At 53.1% G+C, this 14,802-nt stretch overlaps 2 protein-coding genes across 8 annotated transcripts in view; one reads left to right on the forward strand and one right to left on the reverse strand.

Moving 5' to 3' along the window:
- Window positions 1-311: 311 nt before the first annotated feature.
- Window positions 312-1,471, reverse strand: TSSK1B (testis specific serine kinase 1B). Its single transcript, XM_075534159.1, has one exon. The coding sequence runs from the start codon at window positions 1,469-1,471 to the stop codon at window positions 341-343; it is 1,131 nt and encodes a 376-aa protein (XP_075390274.1). The 3' UTR covers window positions 312-340.
- A 6,604-nt stretch (window positions 1,472-8,075) lies between these two features.
- DGCR2 (DiGeorge syndrome critical region gene 2) overlaps window positions 8,076-14,802 on the forward strand; it is a 51,975-nt gene continuing 45,248 nt past the window's right edge. For 4 of the 7 annotated variants that reach the window (XM_075533341.1, XM_075533342.1, XM_075533344.1 and 1 more), the window contains exon 1: window positions 8,077-8,358. In XM_075533341.1, coding sequence (XP_075389456.1) covers window positions 8,280-8,358 — 79 coding nt within the window. In that variant the 5' untranslated portion in view covers window positions 8,077-8,279. Of the gene's footprint in view, window positions 8,359-14,802 lie in introns of all 7 variants that reach the window. The other 3 variants (XM_075533339.1, XM_075533340.1, XM_075533343.1) reach the window with 1 other exon arrangement.

Below are 14,802 nucleotides of genomic sequence, written 5' to 3' on the forward strand. Positions count from 1 at the left end.
CTTGTTTGGCCAGGGTCTGAGAGCACAGAGTGACCGGCAAGGCTGGACACACTGGCTTGCATTCTGTCCAACTCTGAGTGGGAAGCCAGAGGCAATCCGGTTGGACAGAGACATTGATGGGGAGGTGGTAGTATGTGGGGATCACCATTAATATAGATTTACTGCTCCTTTAGCCCTAACAAGGGTGCAGTGTTCAGAGGGAGGGATAAAGGACTAACGAAAATAGCGGCTCGTCCCGGACACGCTCTCCCACCGGCTGGTCCCTCGGCCTCCTCTGCGCGCAGGCTGGACGCCGTACCATGAGCTCTGCTTCTTCCCTGCCGGCCCTCTGGGCCGAGGCTCACGGGCTGCTTGTCTCTGGAGGCTGCTGCTGTGCAGACTCTGCAGCCTCTTCCTTGGCCTCGATGGCCGACGGCTTGTCCTTGAAGCCCATGTTCTCGGGCTGCTTGGACACTTCCAGCGCCACCGCCGGGGCCGCTGCAGCCGCTGCCACCTCGGGGTTGGTCTTGGACGCAGCCTCCTCTCGTGCCGCTACCCTGGTGGCAGAACGTTTGTCAATGGTGGTGGCATCGGGGACCCCCAGAGTGTCAGGGGTCCGGGAGCTCTCCCCCTCTTTGTTACTGGCCCCGGCGGGCAGACTTCGGGCCTTTGGCTGCACCCAGCAGTGGTTGAGGATCTCGTCGATGTGCAGGCGCCGGTTGACGTCCGGCTGCAGCATGCGGTAGATGAGGTCCTTGCATTCACCCGTCAGGTGCTTGGAGCGCGGGAAGTTGACGCGATGCTCCTTCTGGATGCGCAGCATCTTCTTGATGTTGGAGTCGTCGTAGGGCATGGAGCCGCAGACCATGATGTAGAGGATCACGCCCAGGCTCCAGATGTCGTAGACCTTGGGCTGGTAGGGGATGCCCTGCAGGACCTCAGGGGCCGCGTAGGCGGCTGACCCACAGAAGGTCTTGCTCAGCGTCAGCCGGCCGCTGTCATCCCGCAGGCAGCGCTTGGAGAAGCCGAAGTCAGACAGCTTGATGTTGAAGTCTTTGTCTAGGAGGAGGTTCTCACACTTGAGGTCGCGGTGGACGACGTCCAGGTCGTGGCAGTACTTGATGGCCGAGGAGAGCTGGTGGAACTTCTTGCGGGCATCGTCCTCGTGCAGGGCGCCCCTGGTCTTGATGAACTCGAGCAGGTCGCCCTGGACCCCGAGCTCCATCACAATGTAGACCTTGCCGTCAGACGTCTCGAAGATCTCGTAGGTCTTGACGATCGAACGGTGGTTGAGCATGGCCAGGATCTCAATTTCCCTGGGAAGGAATTTCTCTAAGAAGTCCGTGGGGGCTTTCTTGCGGTCGATGATCTTGACCGCCACGTTGAACTTGAGGCGCTCGGAATAAGCCGACTTGACTTTGGCATACGAGCCCTCTCCCAAATTTATCCCCATGATGTAGCCTCGTCGCTTGAGGACGGCTGCGTCATCCATGGTGCCAGCAGCGCCCAGTGTCTCCGGGGCTGCCCTTGACCTTCCTGCAGGACATGGGCCAGCGACGTCCTCATCGACACCGTGCACAGAGCCCTCTGGGCTGGCCGGGCCCGCTGTCCCAGCCTCCTAGAGGGCCAAGAGACTCTGGGTTGGAACCTTCAGCATCGTCTCCCGGGTGATTTCAGTGAGTGAAGTCACAAAGGAGTGGCTTGGGGAAACAACAAGGCTCGGGCCTATGCCTCATAGAATCTGGGGGGACCCGCCAGTGGGCTACAGTGGGACGAAAGCCTACGGAGAGCAGCCTCAGGCCAGCCTGGGATCAGAGACAGAGGCCCGGGGAGACGTGAGTCTGCCCACACTTCCCTCGATCCCAAGCCAGGCCTGCCTATAGAACACAGGGGTGCTGATTGAATCTGCGGGTCTCCCAGGAAATTAAGAAACCCAGGTCTGTGATGATCAGGGTCCCCATAAAAACACGGGAGACACTGTCTAGGGATCGCCTCTTGTTAGGGGCCAACGAATTGGTTCTGACGCCCTAGCCACCCTATGCACGACAGAACAAAGCCCGGCCAGACCCTGCGTCAGCCTCACAGTGGTCCCTGTGCTTGAGCCCATTGTGGAAGCTGCTGCCAATCCAGCTCCTTGAGGACCTTCCTCTCTGTCAGCGCCCCTCCACTTTACCAAGCATCATGTCCTCCTCCAGGGACTGATCTCTCCTGACAACATGTCCAAAGTATGTGAGATCTTGCCCCTAAGGAGCACTCTGACTTACTTCTTTCAAGACAGATGGATGTGTCCTTTTAGCAGGCCATGGTACTTCCAGTACTCTTCTCCAGCACCACAATTCAAATGCATCAATTCTTCGGTCTTCCTTGTTCCGTGCCCAACTCCCACATGCGTATGAGGCCATGGAAAAGACCACGGCTTGGGTCAGACACACCTTCGTCCTCAAAGGAACATCTTTGATCTTCAACACCCTAAAGAGGTCTCATGCAACGTGTTTCCCCAGTGCGCTACGAAAGGGCTTCATCCAGGCACTATTTTTTTAAAATCATTCTATTAGGGGCTCATACAACTCTTATCATAATCCATCCATACATCAATTGTGCAAAGCACATTTGTACATTCATTGCCCTCATGATTCTCAAAACATTTGCTCTCCACTTAAGCCCCTGGCATTAGCTCCTTATTTTTTCTCCTCCCTCCCCGCACCCTCTTCCCTCGTGAGCCCTTGATAATTTATAAATTATTATTTTGTCATATCTTGCCCTGTCTGACATCTCCCTTCACCCACTTTTCTGTTGTCAGTCCCCCAGGGAGGAGGTTATATGTAGATCCTTGTAATCTGTTCCCCCTTTCCACCCCAACCTCCCTCCACCTTCCCGGTATCACGGTATCACCACTGGTCCTGAAGGGATCATCTGCTCTGGATTCCCTGTGTTTCCAGTTCCTATCTGTACCAGTGTACATCCTCTGGTCTAGCCAGATTTGTAAGGTAGAATTGGGATCATGATAGTGGGGGTGGGGAGGAAGCATTTAGGAACTAGAGGAAAGTAGTGTTTCATTGTTGCTACACTGCACCCTGACTGGCTCGTTTCCTCCCTGAAACCCCTCTTTAAGGGGATGTCCAGTGGCCTATAAGTGGGCTTTGGGTCTCCACTCCACACTTCCCCCCTCATTCACAATGATATATTTTGTTCCTTGATGCCTGATACCTGATCCTTTCGACACCTCGTGATCACACAGCTGGTGTGCTTCTTCCATGTGGGCTTTGTTGCTTCTGAGCTAGATGGCCGCTCATTTACCTTCAAGCCTTTAAAACCCCACCCACTATATCTTTTGATATCCGGGCACCATCAGCTTTCTTCGCCGCTTTTGTTTATTCACCTGCTTTGTCTTCAGCGATTCTGTCGGGAAGGTGAGCACCATAGAATGCCCGTTTAATAGAAGAAAGTATTCTTGTATTGAGGGAGTACTTGAGTGGAGGCCCAATGTCCATCTGCTACCTTAATACTAAACTTACAAATATATGCACATAGATCTATTTCCCCATCCTTTTATAAATATATTTACATAAATACATGCCTATATTTAGACCTCTATAAATGATCTTTGCCTCCTAGCTCTTTCCTCTATTTCTGTTTACTTTCCTCTTGTCCCACTATCATGCTCAGTCTTCATTTGGGTTTCAGTAATTTCTCTTGGTTACATTACCCTTGATCAATCCCTACCAGGCCTCCTACACCCTCTTCACCCCCGATTTGGATCACTTGTTGTTCCCTTGTTCCAGGCACTATTTACAAAGGAGTCAGGGGGTGCAGTAGGCTGTGCACAGAACATTCAATTCACAGAAAGCTGATTCTTGGGGGGGTAGGGGTGGAAATGAGGTCTTACTTACAAAGGGAGCAGCCAGGCAAAAGGCCAGGGTGCTCCTGTCTCCCGAGGCCTGTGTAGCAGGTGGGAAGGAATGGCTGCTGGGTCCTGGGGGGCCAGGTAGAGAAAGGGGACTTGAGAAAAGCAGTGACCTTTGGTAGGGAGCAGGAAAGAGCCAGGCTGCTGCATCCCCACAGGTCAGAGAAGGGGGTCCCTCAGCCTCTCCCTGCTGGGTCTCCCCATGGGCGGCCCACACAGGCCACCTTCTAGGATGCAGTGGCAGAGAGAAAGAGGCAGGTCAGGTGGCTGTGTGGGAAACCCGGGGCTACTGTCTTCCTGTCACTGCGGCAGACCCTCACTGGAACCGCCCTGACCGTGGCTCTGTGGAAAGGACATCTAGCAGGATCTTCGCTTGTCACTTGTCTCCCAGGACCTGTCCAGTCCACATCCCTGGCCAGCTGCCTAGAGCAGACCTGAGACCCAGGCCAGGCCTGGCTCTGGCTCTAGGCGCCAGCAGCTGCTCCTGGGCAAAGAGACAGGACAGGCCAACAAGGAGGATGGCGGTGGGCAGGCAGGGATGCTGTTCCTTGGACAGCAGAGGCCCTTTACTGGGTCAGATCCAGCACAGTCCAGGCCTAGGGCCCTTCCCTTCTGGTCAGGCTCCCCAGGCGGTGAGGCTGCACTGCCATCAGCCTTGGCCTTCCCCTCTTAGCTCCCCTTTGTCACCTGTACTGAACCTCTCTGGCATGGCGGCCCTTCCTGTGTCTTCTGACCACTGAGGAAACCCCATCTCCCGTGCTCACCCTGCTGCTGATGGCAGAGGCCAGACCCATGCCAGCAGCACTGCCCTGGCGACTGAGCAAGGCACTGGGTTCCTTTCCTCCATGCAGATGTGGCCTGTGGTCTAGCCACTGGCTTGCTGTGAAGGCAGGGTCCTTTGCAGGGCCTTCTTTAGAGCATGATGGCTTGCCCTGTCTGGTTTCAAGCCCCTTAGGTTAGGTGACCAGATGTCCTGCTTTTGGTGGGACAGTCCCGATTTCTAACAGTTTTTCCGATGTCCGGCAGCATTTTTAAAAAGTCCCGATTTTTTGGAAAGAATGCACGACAAGCTAGGGTATACGGTTTTCGGCTGCCATGTGGCTATTTCGCCAGGACATGAGGTTTATCAATTGTGTCCTGCTTTACCAATGTTAAAATCTGGTCACCTTACCCTTAGGCAACATCCTCATCTGTCTGCAGTGGGTTTGGGTTACTTGTTATAGGGTTGACACTCCTCCCCCACCCTCAACTGCCTCAAAGATAGTCCAAGCCCCTCCAGCCAGCTCTTCCAGTAGCCATTGGGCTTTAAAAGAACAACCCGAGACATGACATCCCTCACTGATCCATAGCCCTAGAGGGGACAACACTGGAGACACAGTGTGGGGATTGTGCCCGATCTGACCCTACCACACCGAGGCAAAACACTAAGGGCGTGCAACAGAACAGCAAGGGGAGCAGAGCAAGGAAGTCCCGAGGGAGTACCAAAAATGGACTTTAGGGTCATGGGGCGGCATCCCATCAGACTCGACCAGAGAATACTCCTAAAGGTCAACAAACAGACCTTGAACTATTTACAAACTTATTTTTTTGTCATTGGTTTTATTGGTTTTGTTGTTGCTTTGTTTTGCTGTCTTGTTTTTTAGTGCATATTAATCTCTGCAGGTCTATCTAGATAAGATAGGCAGGATAAACAATCTGGAGGAGAAAACAACTGGACTGACAGTTCTGGGGGGACATGGGAGAGGGGGAGGTGGGGGGAGGAAGTAGTGTTAACAAACCCCAGGACAAGGGAACAAGTGATCCAAAATCGATGGCCAGGATGGTATAGGAGGCCTGGTAGGGCTTGATCAAGGGCAAAGTAACTGAAAGGAATTACTGAAGCCCAAATGAAGGCTGAACATCATAGTAGGTCAAGAGGAAAGTAAAAGGAAATAGAGGAAAGAACTAGGAGGCAAAGAGCATCTATAGAGGTCTAAATTACAGGCATGTGCATATGTAAATATATTTATATTGATGGGGAAATAGATCTATGTGCATATATTTATAGGTTTAGTATTAAGGTAGCAGATGGACATTGGGCCTCTACTCAAGTACTCCCTCAGTGCAGGAACACTTTGTTCTATTAAACTGGCATTCCAGGATGGTCACCTTCCCGACATGATTGCTGAAGACAAATCAGGTGCATAGCAAGTGTGGTGAAGAAAGCTGATAGTGCCCGGCTATCAATAACATAGTGCTAGGGGTCTTAAAGGCTTAAAGATAAACAAGCAGCCATCTAGCTGAGAAAAAACAAAGTCCACATGGAAGAAGCATACCAGCCTGTGCGATCATGAGGTGTCAATGGGATCAGGTATCAGGTATCAAAGAAAAAAAATCATATCATTGTGAATGAGGGAGAGTGCAGAATAGAGACCCAAAGCCCACCTGTAGGCAACTGGACATCCCCTTATAGAAGAGGCACGGGGAGGAGATAAGCTAGTTTAGGTTGCAGTGTAGCACTGATGAAACATACAACTTTCCCGTAGTTCTTTAATGTTTCCTCGCCCCTGCCCCCCCACTATCATGATCCCAATTCTACTTTACAAATCTGGCTAGACCAGAGGATGTACACAGGTACAGATAAGAGCTGGAAACACAGGGAATCCAGGACAGATAAACCCCTCAGGACCAATAATGAATAGTGATATCAAGAGGGTAGGGTAAGGTGAGGTAGAAAGGGGGAACCGATCACAAGGATCTACATATAGCCCCCTCCCTGGAGGACGGACAACAGGAAAGTGGGTGAAGGGAGACATCAGACAGTGTAAGACATGACAGAATAATTTATAAATTATTAAGGGTTTGTAAGGGAGGGAGGTGGGGAGAGAGAGGGGGAAAATGAGTTGATACCAAGGGCTCAAGTAGAAAGCAAATGTTTTGAGAATAACAAATGTGCTATGGATGTATGTATGGATTGTGATGAGTTATACGAGTCCCCAATAAAATGATTTGAAAAAGAAAAAGTAAACAAGAACCACCCTAAGGATTATCCAAGGTGTTCTGATACTTAGCTCAGTGGTTCTCAACCTTCCTAATGCATTTGATAGTTCCTCATGTGGTGGTGACCCCCAATCATAAAATTTTCATTGCAACTTCATCACTGGCATTTTGCTACTGTTATTAATCGGGTGACCCCTGTGAAAGGGTCGTTCAAATACCACCCCCCAAGGGGTCGCGACCCACAGGTTGAGAAGCACTGGATTAGCTGATGGGTTGGAACCAAACACAGATGTGGTGTCCTTTGTCCTTGTTGGACCCGAGCGGAGTTCTGCTTGGGGCTGCATTGGGCTTCTAACCTACGCGTGTCTTGTGGGGTCGCCGGGAGTCAGAATTGACTCGGTGATGGGCTTGGGTCAGAATAGGAACCTTTGCGGGCTGTGGTTCATGGCTACGAACCAAGAGGTTCCGACCCCCCAGCCGTTCCTCTTTGGGTGAAAGCTGAGACTGCTGCTCCGGAAAAGACGCCGGGGGAACCCTAAGGGAGCCGTCTCTCGGTCCTAAAGGGTGGTCAAGAGTGGTAATCGAGTGGCGGCGGGAACGAGTCAGAATTGCAGCCCTGATGGCGCCAAGGTTCAAGCGCTGGGCTGCTGATTGCAGAGTTACCGGTTCTGAGAAGAAAAAGCTGACGCCGGCTGCTTCCCAAAAGATTTAGACAGCTTCTGAGCCCCCGGGGAGCGGTTCTTCTCCTTAGGGCGGCCTCGGGCCTCAGGCTGGCCCTGCAGGGGTGCAAGGTCGGCGGTCCCCGTGCCTAGTCCCACCGCGCATCCCTTCAGGCTCTCGTCCTTGCCGCCGTCCGGCCCAGGGTGCGCGGCGCCCCAGACCCCGCAGCCTCACCCCTCTTTGCCCTGCCGATCCTGTGTCAGTCCCGGTGGCCCCACTCCCGCTGTATCTTGGGGACCCCGGGCCTTTGGAAAACGGGGTTGCTCTTGCTCAGCTCCGAGTCCCGCCCCTCTGCTCAGATAATTGGGCGTCACCCTCCACGCAGCCACGCCCACTTTGCTCAGACACGCCCCTCTGCCCCGTCCGCGAAGCTCTCCCTTCGGGCACGGCCGCCTAGGCTCCGCCCCCGCAGGTAGCCAATGGCTGGGCCGCAGTCCGGAGGGCGGCACCGCCCCACCTCCACGCCCATTGGCCGGCGCCGGCGTCCCGGCGCGGCGCCGAACGCGACGGCCGCCATCTTGCGCGGAGCCCGAGTGGGAACCGGGGCCGACTGGGAGTGAGAGCGCGCGCGAGGCGGCGGGCCTAGGGTAGCCGTTCCAGCGGAGCCCACTCACGCCGCCGTCCGCGTTCGCGTCCGGGGCCCAGCCTCTCAGCCCGGCCCGGTCCGGCCTCCCCGCGGACGATGAACGGAGGATAAATGATGCCCAAGGCGGACAGCGGCGCCTTCTTGCTGCTCTTCCTGCTCGTGCTCACCGTCACCGAGCCGCTGCGGCCAGGTGCGCTGGGCCCGGGGCCGGGCAGCGAAGCTGGCGGGGTGGGGCGGGCCGGCGGGCGGGGAGGGCGCGCGACCCCGGGCTCCTGGCGTCCGCCGGCTTAACTTTGTTGTCGGGGGCGCGCCCGTCCTCGGACCCGAGGCTCCTGGCACTGCGCGCGCCACGCAATTTGGGGACCTGGAAGGAACCTTAGGGGCGCAACGGGTTCAGCTCGAGGCTGCCAATCAAAAGGTCAGCGGTTCGAATCCAGCCGATCATTGGGGTCTGGTTCCCGAATGATTTACAACCCCGAAAATCCTATGGGGGTAGTTCTACTCTGTCCTGTAGGGCTGCGGCGAGCCCCAGTCGGCATTGGGGTACGCGTTTTAGGAAGGATCCGTGGTGGCTGCTAGCTGGAAGGTCGGGGGTTCAACGCACCAGCCCTGTAAGGATGTACGTTCTTGGAAGTGCCGTGGGTTGCTGTGAGTCGGAAAGAACTCGATGGCATCGTGTTTGGGTCTGGGGCGTCTTTTAGATGAGGTGCTGCTCTGCTGGGGCGTGCCCTGTCTTCCTTGACTGGCCAGCATCTGGTGTCTGGGCTCTAGGGGCCTGGCCATCAAAGGCCAGCTCGTGGGTGCACCTGCCTTACCAGGCTGTCGCTCAGAAATGGCATCCAGCCAGCGTGTCAGCCCTGGGAGCTCCTCAGCTGGAAAGGGGCCCATCTGCCCTTCATGCCACGGAGGTGGTGGTGGCACTTTGCAAGGGTTCAGTCCAGGGGAAGTACCAGCTTTTAGGGGACACATCCAGCGCTCTGGCCTGAACGTGGCCAGGCTTTTAAAGTGTTCCCCGTATCTGCAACCACAAACAGGTAATGATTTTGGACCTCCTCTTGAAGCCAAGGTCAGCAGTTCACAACCACCAGCCTCTCTCCTCCGCAGAAAGGGCTTTCTAGTCACACACCGAGTTATAGCTTCAGAACCCCACAGGGGCACTTCTAACCCTGTCCTATAGGGTTGCATACACTCGATGGCAGTGAGTTTTAATTTTTTGTTTGATTCGTTGTTTTGTGTGGTGGAACATCAGGAGGCGCCTGGTAATTTTTTCTCAGCTGTAGGACCCTTGAACTGCACCTAACAATCCCTGCACATGCTGCCGCTCCCCCCCCCCCCCAAAGCTGCAGGGCTCTTTGATCCTGTGAGCCTAGGAGGCATAGGACTTACTTGAAACCTGCAATACATTTTTTTTTAATAAATCATTTTATTGGGGGCTTGTACAACTCTTACCACAAACACCCAATACTTTTTTTTTTTACACCCAGTGCTTTTTAAGGGTCCTGTGAACGCGTTGTATTTCTAAAGTCAGAAGGGAGAAATTCCTTTTGGTAGGCAAACAATCTTTAATATATGTACTAATGTATTTGGTCTTATACCAAGAAGAGGAATGTTTAATGTTGTTTTGTGGAGGAAGGGATCCAGGGCCCTCCGGCATATATGGGCACCGTGGGGTGTATGAGGGGTATTGGCATCACTTGTGCCCCTTTTGGGCTTTGCAACTTTAATACTCTGCTGCTTTCCCCAGACCATAGTCCACACCCAACCCAGAGGCCCTCCAGCCAGCCTTGTCCCAGGTTGCTTGTGGAGCTGGTTCTCATTGTTCCCTGCAGGGCAGGGTGACCGGTTATGTGTGTGCCTCAGGAGGACAGAAGCCCAGTGGAGGAGACTTGGTGGGTTCCTGGGATGAGTGTGCACTGCAGGCAAGAACTGTGGTGAATTGAACTCACTCGTTGGCTCCCAAGGTGGCAGGTCTGATTGCTGGACAGTGAATGGTAGAGCCACTTACCTGTCCTGGGGTCCAGTGCTTCCAGGCTGAATCTCTCCTGCCTGGCTTGGTACAGGAGACCAGTGTTTGTCCCAGACTCCTCTGCTCTCACTAATCTGGCTACAGAATTGTCACCTGGCCAGCATCGGTTCAGAAAGCGCCAGGAGTAGTTAGTGGTGGGGCAGACAGGTACCCTTCCACGTAGGAAGGGGGAAAGTCTGGTGGAGGCAGAGGCCAGGTGGAAATCGACTGTTTCACAGCAGTGTGGAGAGGCCTGCCAGGGCTTTGGTGACACAGCCTTCCTGGGAGACGTCCTACCAGGGCCCGAGTTTCAGGGAAGAGCTCAGGTCCTCTGGTCAGGGGAGCCAAGTTATCCTTTGAACCCATGATTCTCCCAGTCAGAACAGCACTGTGTCTCTGGGGTGACACTGAGTGGCCCTGGACATCCTGGCCCAGTGCACCTAGTTGAGTTAGTTCAGTTGGCAGTGAGGGCAGGTGTCCCGCTCCTGTTAGCCCTGTGTCCTTCCCCATTGTGCCCAGCAGGGGTCTGCCCTGCTGGTGGGGTGGTGGTGGTGGGAGTATTTGTCTGGTCCACCCTGGATTCTTCCCCACAGAGACATAAAGGGGTATTAAGAACCATATGTGGTTGTAAAGAGGGTACCAGCCTGCTCCTGGGTGGTGTGGGGCAGGTGTGCAGGGCCAGGCGTGTTTGAGGACAAGGCCAAATGTATTTCCACCTCCTCTCTGATGCAAGGCAGGGGACTACTTGACCTTCTGCCATGAAAAAACTCTGTAAACTCACAGCCAGCGAATTTAATTCTGACTGATCGTGACCCTATAGGGCAGGGCAGAACTTCAGATTGTAACTCTTTACGGAAGTAGAGACTGAGTCCGCTGGTGGTTTCAAACTGCTAACCTTTCAGTTAACAGCCCAACACATAACCTTTGTTCCACCATGGTGACATCAAAAACTCTTCCTGTCATCAAATCAATGCTGACTCATAGTGACGCTCTGTGGGTTTCCAAGACCGTAACTGTTTATGGGAGTCGAAAGCCCAGTCTTCTGTGGAGCTGCAGGTGCCATCCAACTGGGGATTGTGAGGCTCACAGCCCAGCGCGTAACTAGTACCCCACCAGGGTGCCACAGTTTCTGTAAAGTGAACGTTCGATCTTGGTAAGGAGCCCTGGCAGCGCCTCGGGTTAAGTGTGCGGCTCCCAGCTGCTGCTGGGACAGAGTTGAGGCAGTCGGCTTTTGTAGAGATGGACAGCCTCGGGAACCCCAGGGGTCTCCGCTGAAACGGGCCCAGGGCAGTGGGTTTGCATCGATAAATTCACTGCAGAAAACGTACACCAATACAAGACAATAGCAAACCTCCTGTCCTTGAGAAGGGAGCCCTGCGGGGCAGGGGGTAAAGCATAGGACTGCCAGCTGGAAGGTGGGTGGTTGGAAGCCACCCGGCTCTCCAAGGGGGAGAGAGAGGTGCTGCTTGTTGTGGTTGGTGTTTCTGTTTTCATCCTGGTGCTGACAATGGCTGCTCCGAATGGAAGATGTTAGCTGTGGGAGCTATTCTCAGCATTGACTCTTTGGACTCTCTGCATCCTCTGGGAGGTGGTGGTGGTCGCTTGTGAACACAGCCTGCCCCACCCTGCGCCATTCTCCCAGTCGTTTCCCATGCTCGAGCCCATTGCTGCAGCCACAGCGTCCATCCATCTCGTTCAGGGCCTTCCTCTAGCAAGCACGATAACATGTCCAAAGTGTGTAAGACAGAGTCTCACCATTCTCCCCTCTAAGGAGCTCTCTGGCTGTGTTTTTTCCACGCCAAGTCGGTTTGTCCCTTTAGCAGTCCCTGGTACTTTCAGTATTCTTTTCCAGCACCAGCACCTCAGACGCATCAGTTCTTCTTCAGTCTTCCCTCTTCAATGTCCAACTTTTCACTAGCATATGAGGCGGTGGGAAACACCTTGGTTCTGGTGCCCCTGAGTCCTCAAGATCATGTCTTTGCTTTTCAGTACTCTAAAGAGGACTTGGGCAGCACATTTACTTACTGCAACCAATCTCTTAATCTCTTGACTGCTGCTCCCATAAGCATTGATTGTGGATCCAGCAAGACAAAATCCTGACAACGTCACCCTCTGCTCCATTGATCGTGATGTTTCCTACTGGTCCAGGTGTGAGGATTTCCATGGAGTTGTAATTCATACTGAAGGCCACCACCCTTGATCTTTGTCCTCCTCATTTTCTCCCCCCTGGGCTTTGTTGGCGTTACCACTCATGAAGTATGTTGTGTGCTTGTGGGGAACAGTAATGACAAGATGATGGCCCTTCTGAGGTTCTTGATAGGGACACCTACTGGCATCAATATGGACTCACAGCGTGACCCTCTGAGACAGAGAAGGACTGAGACAGAGAAGGTTTTCTGTCCTGCTGAACATTTGGCCAGCAGTCCAGCACTTAACTCACTGCATCACCAAGGCTTCTTCCATGCTAGCTTGCTCATTCACTCCCCCTCCCCCTGCCCCGCCTCTTTCCCTCCCTGCAGTGGAGTTGATTTTGACTCATACCAGTAGAACCGCCCTCCCCCTAGGAGTTTATGAGGCATATCAGTCTTTACAGAGGCCCACTCCATAGCTCCCTGGCAAACCAGCCACACCAAGCCCATTGCTGTGGGGGAGTCTGACCCATGGCCACCTCCTGTGACAGCGTTAGAAATGTGCCTTAGGGCATGGTCATTTCAGAAGCAAATTGCCAGGCCTGGCTGGGGGTGGGGTGGTGGGGGTGGGGAGGTGTGTCACCAACCTTTGTTATTAGATGCCTTCAAGTCAGCTCCAACCCATAATGACCGTGTGCACACAGAGCAAAACTGCCCGGCCCTGCTCTTGTGCCCTCTTCACAATTGTTGGTATCAGAGCCCATTGCGTCAGCCACTGTGTCCACCTCATCAAGGGAGGTCCTTCTTTTGCACTGCCCCTCCATGTCACCTAGCATACTGTCCTCTAGGGACTGGTCTCTCCTGACAAAGTCTCACTCCTTGCCCTTGGCTCGAGCAGCACTCTGCCCGCACTCCTTCCAAGACGGCGTTCCTTTTCAATATTACTGCTAGCACCGTCGTTCAAAAACATGGATTTTTCTTCGATCTTCCTTGTTCATTGTCTAACTTTCATAGGCATATGAGACAGTTGAAAATCCCATAGCTTTAAAAAGTTTTGTGCAGAAGATTTACCTAATGCAACACATTCTTTGACCTCTTTGACTGCTGCTTCCATGACCACTGATTGTGGATCCAAGCAAGACAAAAATCTCTTTTTTTAAAAATCATTTTACTGGGGCTCGTACAACTCTTATCACAATTCATCCATCCATCGATTGTGTCAAGTACATTTGTACATTTGTTGCCATCATCATTCTCAAAACATTTGCTTTCTGCTGAGCCCTTGGTTTTAGCTCCTCATTTTTTCCCTCCCTGCTCCCTCCCCTTCATGAACCCTTCATAATTTATAAATTATTATTTTGTCATATCTTAATACTGTCCAACGTTTTCCTTCACCCACTTTTCTGTTGTCCGTCCCCCAGCCTTTTTTTTTTAGGACAAAATCCTTGACGTTTATCATGATGTTATCTGTTGGTCCAGTTTAAGTAACTAACTAACTAACTAACTGACTTAAAGGTTAATTAAAGAGAAAGGCAACCCTACTGCTTTGAGTGGGTCTCAGTCCATTGTGACCCTGTGGATTAGAGCAGGACTGCTCCCTAGAGGGCCAGATGGTTAGTCCTCAGCATGCCCAGTGCCAGCACGCATGCGCACACACACATGCGTGCTCTCACAACACGTGTTACTCGTCAGTCCCACCTCCCTCTCCCTTAGGGTTTCTAAGTTGTAAATCTTTATGGGAGCAGACTGCCTCATCCTTCTCTCAAGGAGAGAGGCTGGTGGGTTTGAACTACCAACCTTACCTGACACTTAACCCACTGTACCACCGGGGTACAGGCCTGCAATTGTTTCACTCCTTGTTGTGGTTCTGCTAGCCCCCCTAGGCCAAGCACAGAGAGTGGGTGCTCAGAGAGCAGTTCTTCACCAAAGGCACAAATGGCTGTTTATCCTGCCTCATAAAGAACCCAGCTTCCTCAGCCAGGCCGCCTCTGCAGCTGCCCCTGGTGGGGGCCGCGCCCTGCAGTCCGCCTCTGTGGCCAGCAGGCCTGGGCCTCCCACTGAAAGGCACCTGCTTCTTGCAGATGTGCCTAGGGCTCAGGGAGGAGCAGGTGGGAACTTCTCAAAACGTGACTCCTCACACCACTTTATCAACCAGCTTGTCCAGGGGGGAGGGTGTGGGCAGCTTTGTGAGTGCCCTGCTGCGGCTTGCCTGTTTTTATGTGCTCTGGCTTAGGCTGCTTACCACAAAGTTGTCAGTTCAAACCCACCAATAGCTCCTAGGGAGAATGTGTTAGTCTGGGTACATGAGAGAAACAAATCCACAGAAACTCATGTGTAAAAGAGAGTTTTATATAAAGGGTAAGTGCACATCAAGAAAACATCACAACCCAGTGCTGCCCAAGCCCACAAGTCCAACATTAACCCATATGTCCGACACCAATCCACAAAGCCCTCCTCCATCTCACAAAACACACGCAATGATGCAGACTGTAGGAGGAAC

The sequence above is a fragment of the Tenrec ecaudatus genome, chromosome 16 (genome assembly GCF_050624435.1).
Source record: "Tenrec ecaudatus isolate mTenEca1 chromosome 16, mTenEca1.hap1, whole genome shotgun sequence".
Taxonomy (NCBI): domain Eukaryota; kingdom Metazoa; phylum Chordata; class Mammalia; order Afrosoricida; family Tenrecidae; genus Tenrec; species Tenrec ecaudatus.